General features: G+C 32.6%; 1 protein-coding gene across 1 annotated transcript in view; it reads left to right on the top strand.

Moving 5' to 3' along the window:
- Positions 1 to 391: 391 nt before the first annotated feature.
- The window catches only part of LOC106475641 (putative phosphoenolpyruvate synthase), a gene marked incomplete at its 3' end in the record, with an annotated part of 22,110 nt that continues 16,922 nt past the window's right edge, over positions 392 to 5,579 (top strand). Inside the window, exons 1-5 of the mRNA XM_022379699.1 lie at positions 392 to 521; positions 993 to 1,063; positions 2,165 to 2,229; positions 3,026 to 3,173; positions 3,418 to 3,535. Of these exons, the coding sequence (XP_022235407.1) occupies positions 440 to 521; positions 993 to 1,063; positions 2,165 to 2,229; positions 3,026 to 3,173; positions 3,418 to 3,535 (484 nt within the window). The remainder of the gene's footprint in view (positions 522 to 992; positions 1,064 to 2,164; positions 2,230 to 3,025; positions 3,174 to 3,417; positions 3,536 to 5,579) is intronic.

Here is a 5,579-nt window from a genome sequence, read left to right as displayed (position 1 = left end):
GCTTAACCGTAATTTTACCTCAACAATTAAGCATCTATAGAGTGTTGGAAAATTATTTTACAGTAAAAATAAAGTACACGATCGTCTACATTCGTAGATACCTATCTTTATATGATAATAACGTACTCGATCGTCTAGACTCTTATCTGTATTAATAAAGTAAAAAAAAGTATCTAAATTATTAGACACGAGTCTTTTTATAACAATTAAAGTAAATGACTGTTTAAATTTTGAAACCAATCTTCCTACGCTAATTAGTTAGAAAAATGTTTTTTTATGGGGCATTAAAATTATGCATAAAATTGTGAATGACCTATATATATATATATATATTGAGAAAAAATGTCTTAACTGTTTCCTTTAAGATTTCTGTATTATATATATTCAATCTAGGACAGTAGACCTCATTAGACAATCACCCTTGCCATCAGATGTTTCCATGGCCGTGAAGAAGAAGCTCATGGAAATGTTTGGAAGTGGCATGACAAACATGAAGTTTGCAGTCAGGTCTTCTGCTTCGGGTATGTAACGAATATGTATGCATGGAGGCATATTAAACTCTATAAGTGAGACAGAAAACACACACACACATATACGGTGTTTATGTGAAAAGAAACACAAAAAATGCATAGGTACATGAAATGGAAAACACACTTAATATGTGCCAACAGAAACATGTAGAAATGCATAGAATATGCGTAATAAAAACACACATTAATTATGTTAGGGCTAAAATAAACATGGAGACATACATTAGGTATGTTAGAGCTAAAATAAACATGGAGATTTCTTTTCAACAATGTTGTTCATTTGTTTAGCAATGCCTACGTTCTGTTTATTAAACATGTCTTATACCAAATGCCATACGTGCTGTTTATTAAACATGTCTTATACGGAAATCAATAACATTTCATAAAGTAATCCTAAACTCTTGAAGAAAGCGAATCGTTTGCAAGGTAGCGATATTTTGTGCACACAAATTATTATTTTAGGTGAAGATTCAGAAGAAATGTCTGCTGCTGGCCAAATGGAAACTTTTCTTGGAGTTGGAGAAATCGACGAGGTATGTTAGTTACTTGAGAATTAGATTGTTTGCACACTCCAATTAACGAAGAAACTTTGATGTCCAATAGCAGTACTGTAGTGAATTTCTATATAAATATCGTCGCCTAATAATAATCCACTGTCTAGTAAAAGTCGCCATTAAATATGATCGAAACTGAAATAAAGTCTACTGTCAAGTAAACTTCACCGATAAATATATCTGAACTTAAATAAAGTCCATTGTCAAGCAAGCGTTAACACTAGATGAAATCTACAGCCCATTTTTAAGTAAAAGTCACCATTAAATAAACTGTACAGAAAATATACTCCTAAAATGAATTGTTAGCGGCTCTAGTTTTGTAACTTGCTACATGAACTATTTTTAAATGCAACTGTTGACTGTGGAAAGTTGTTTAGAGAGAAACAAGTAACTGTTACATATACGATATATCCAATTAAAACGCAGAAGTGAATTGAGTAAGGTTCATTTGAAGTTGGTTATTGGAGAAGAGTCAGAAACGTCTAAACTAAATACATTTGCAGGTAATTTGAGGTGAAATAATTTTATTAATTGACAGATAACTTGCGATTGTTGTTGGTTTGAGGCCTCAGTTCGTTTACCATCATCACGTCTATCGTCATTATTACTATAAATTGTTATTTCTCTATGAAATGCTTTGAGGAATGTTTTTCCATAAACTTTAGATACAAAATAAAACAGTTGTTTATTTTCATCCAATTTATTTAAAGAAATTACTGCGTGCTCATAAATTGTCTCGAAACTGAAGTTAAACTTTAGTACATTTGGGCAAAAACGTAAATGAAAAGTGGCTCAAAGTTTAACTGAAAAGGTTTTACACTAGAATAAATTTGCATACATTTTTTCCGGATTGTAATCAGTATTTAATTAAGAATAACATCTTATTAAACTTTAATTTGGGTTTGGTGAACTATGTGTTGTGCAGTAATAAATAACATAGTTATTTAGTGTATTATGAGTAAATTTACCAGTATAAAACATTTACTATTTAACCACAAGTAGTAGCTGAAAATTCATATAATTTTTATATAACATAAAACGACTGTTAATTATTATTGTTATAATGATTTTACGCTCCAGGTCTTGAAGACTGTCGTTAAATGTTGGGCGTCACAGTTTACGTTTGTAGCTACAGAATACAAAAGGTAATATTTCTACTAAGGTAACATGCTACTTTACAATATTCTATAATTTCCTTTTCATACGTTAAGTCATAATGTTTGAATTTTAAATGTATCTTAGGAAATATATCGTAGAAACTGTATTAGAAAACAAGAAGGCTTAGCTCATACTAGGCCTAATAGTTATTTAACTATCGTTCGTTCATTAATTAAGTAGTTGTTAAATACTTAACCTTGACCAATTGACTATAATCAATGATGTGCACACTTTCTTAACGTGTGACAGCCGTGTTTTAAAGCATATTACAAGTTATACTTCCTTGTTCACAATATCAATCATTTTCAAATAAGATGGAAAACACTGAAAATTACCACACTGCAAATGAAACTGGAAAGTGTGTACATCGTTGTGTTCTTTACTGGATAGTATCGTTGTTATTTGCTCAAAGGTGACTGTAGTGTAGAGTGTGTACATCATTATATGCTTCACTGCATAGATGTATCGTTGTTTAAAATTTATAGTAAAGTTTGTTCATCATTATACGCCTCACTGCATAGCTCCCTCAATGTCTGTTCAAAGTTAATTGGAAATTGTGTTCATCGTATCATGATTTATTGCTTAATTCCATCGCTGTTTGTTCAAAATTATGGATATTGTACAGAAGTGTCTTGAATACAATTCAAATAGTTAAATAGTTTGCATCAATTGTGCTGACAGAAATCTAGATTTATCACAATAACATCAATTATAATACGGAAATAAACCTAAATTTATTTTACAATTTTTTTTTCTTGAATATTATTTTTTTCTTTTGTGCAGGAGAAATGGACAGAATTTGAATTTACCAATGGCTGTGGTCATCCAAGAAATGGTTCCTTCTGAAGTCGCCGGTGTTATGTTTACTTGCGATCCGGTCACGACCAATCCGAGCTTTATCACAATCACAGCTAATTATGGCCTTGGTGAGGTAACTTAATTAACCACGTAGCAGATCACGTGGAAGAGGTTAAAGGTTACGAAAAACGTAGAAATGTAAATGTATTAAGTTTGCTGTATTTTTTGCATACAATTTTCAGAGCTCAAAATACACAAAAAAAGTTAAAACAATTTACTGATATTACGCAACTGTATTTTTTAAATATAAAAATATACATAACAATGTACTCTGACAGCGTTAATTTTGAGATTTGAATTAATGATCGTTGTTTCAGACTGTTGTATCTGCCAGCGCAGACCCAGACACTGTTATTCTACACAGAGATTATCAGAACCAACTAAAACCTCACTCTAGTACGACAGGAAAGAAGAACGTTCAGATTGTTATGGAAAGTAAGTGGAAGTTCGAAAAGAAACGGTGATAATGATAAATTTACATTAAAATTAATTAAAATTTTTTTTCTACTGTTGCTAAGTCAACAAAAAAATAAATAATGTTAATCATCCAATCACCTCGTTTTATATTTATGCAAATCAGACATCTGATATGTGAAATACAAATTATTGATCAATCGGTATATGATTATAAAATAACTTTACATAAATGTCGTTTTACCTCTTTTTACAGTTCGTGTTTCACTTCGGTATAGGGTATGGTTACCATACGTCAAGGACAGTCTAACATCGATGTTGCATGCCTAAACAAAGTGTTACTAAAGTCTTCTCGACCATTACTCTGAAACTTCTGTTTCCAGGATATATCTAGCTACCGGGGTGATAAAGTCTTCTTGACTACTACCCTAAAACAGTTGTTTTTAGGGTATCCCTAACTAAAAGTGTTGATAAAGTCTTAACGACCACTATTCTGAAAATACTGTTTTCAGGGTATCTCTATTTAACAGAGGGTTGATAAAGTCTTCTCGGCCACTGCTATGAAACTCCAGTTTTTAGGGTATCTCTAAGTACCAGTGTTGATAAAATCTCGACTCCAATTCTGAACTATTGTTTTCAGGACACCTCTAGGTAACAGCATTGCTAAAGTCCTGTCGCAAACTATTCAGAATCAGCTGTTTTCAAGGTATCTCTTGCTAATAGTGCTTGATAAAGTCTTCTCGATCACTGTTCTAAAACTACTGTTTTCAGCGTATCTCCAACTAACACAATGTTGAAAAACGTTTTTTGACTACTGCTCTGAAAAAAGGTGTTTGTAGAGTATCTTTAACTAACAGAATGTTCAAAAGTTTTCTAGACCACTATTCTGAAACAGTGTTTTCTCCAGCTAACAGAATGTTTACCAAGTCTAGTGGAGTATTAATATGATAGTACTTTTTTAATAATATATCTAGCTAACAATGTTGATAAACTATTCTCAGCTACTATTCAAAAACAGCTGTTTTCAATATATTTCTAGCATACAGAAATGTTTTTCGGGTACCGTGTTACGTGTTTTTGGCTTCCTAACCCCCCTTATAACTTAGTAATGTTACATATATAAACGATTTGCTTCCTTACCCCCATTTCATCTTAGTAATGTGAATTTGTTTTTTTTACTGTAATTGGCCAATCACCATTTAGCAATACCTAAGTGAGGCGCATATTGCACCTTTGTATATATATATATCTATGGGTTAGAAATTCAAAGTTTGTTGGTTGTGGTGAAAAGATCGTGTAAGATGTTGTTTCGGTGTTAGTTTTATGTATACATTTTGTATATTTATTAAACGTCACCTGATGCTTGTGTTAGCAATACGTATCATTACGAGCGTCGGCGAATTGGGGGGCTCGTCCGGGATTGTTCTAAAAAATTGTTTCAGTTGAGTGTAATTATTTCCAGGCAACAAATATGGGAAGGGTCACTTAATGGTTGAAATTAGAAAAACGTCCAAGGGAAGTTCTTGAGTCTATGAAAAAAGACCGAGCGTGTGAACAATTAGAAATAGATTGTAAACAGTCAAAAAAAAAGAGGAGCTTAGATTCTTGATTGTGGACAGACTCGTAGATGAAACAGTGTTTGTTTGTTTTTAGTTATGCACAAAGCTACACAAGGGCTATCTGTGCTCTGCCCACCACGGGTATCGAAACCCGGTTTCTAGCGTTGTATGTCCGCAGACATACCGCTGTGCCACTGGGGGAGGCAATATGAAACAATGGAGGAGAGTGTGTTGGGATTCTATCATTGAAAAAAGACGATCCTGCATCCAGATGTTTCGAACATGATGTGAAGTTAAAAGAACTGGAATGGCAAAGAAAATTAGAATTATCGAGCTTAGAAAAGGAAATGGAAGTAAGAAAGTTAGAAATTGAAAAGGAAGAAAGGATCAGACTCGAAATTAAAGAATCAAGAGAGTTCTAGCATAAAATTATCACTGAAATTTAACATTAGTCGTCATGTTAAAATGGTACCACCATTCAATGAACATCAGGTAGATTTAACACT

This window comes from Limulus polyphemus, unplaced genomic scaffold (genome assembly GCF_000517525.1).
Source record: "Limulus polyphemus unplaced genomic scaffold, Limulus_polyphemus-2.1.2 Scaffold8911, whole genome shotgun sequence".
Taxonomy (NCBI): domain Eukaryota; kingdom Metazoa; phylum Arthropoda; class Merostomata; order Xiphosura; family Limulidae; genus Limulus; species Limulus polyphemus.
This window is presented reverse-complemented; position numbering and strand designations above follow the sequence as displayed.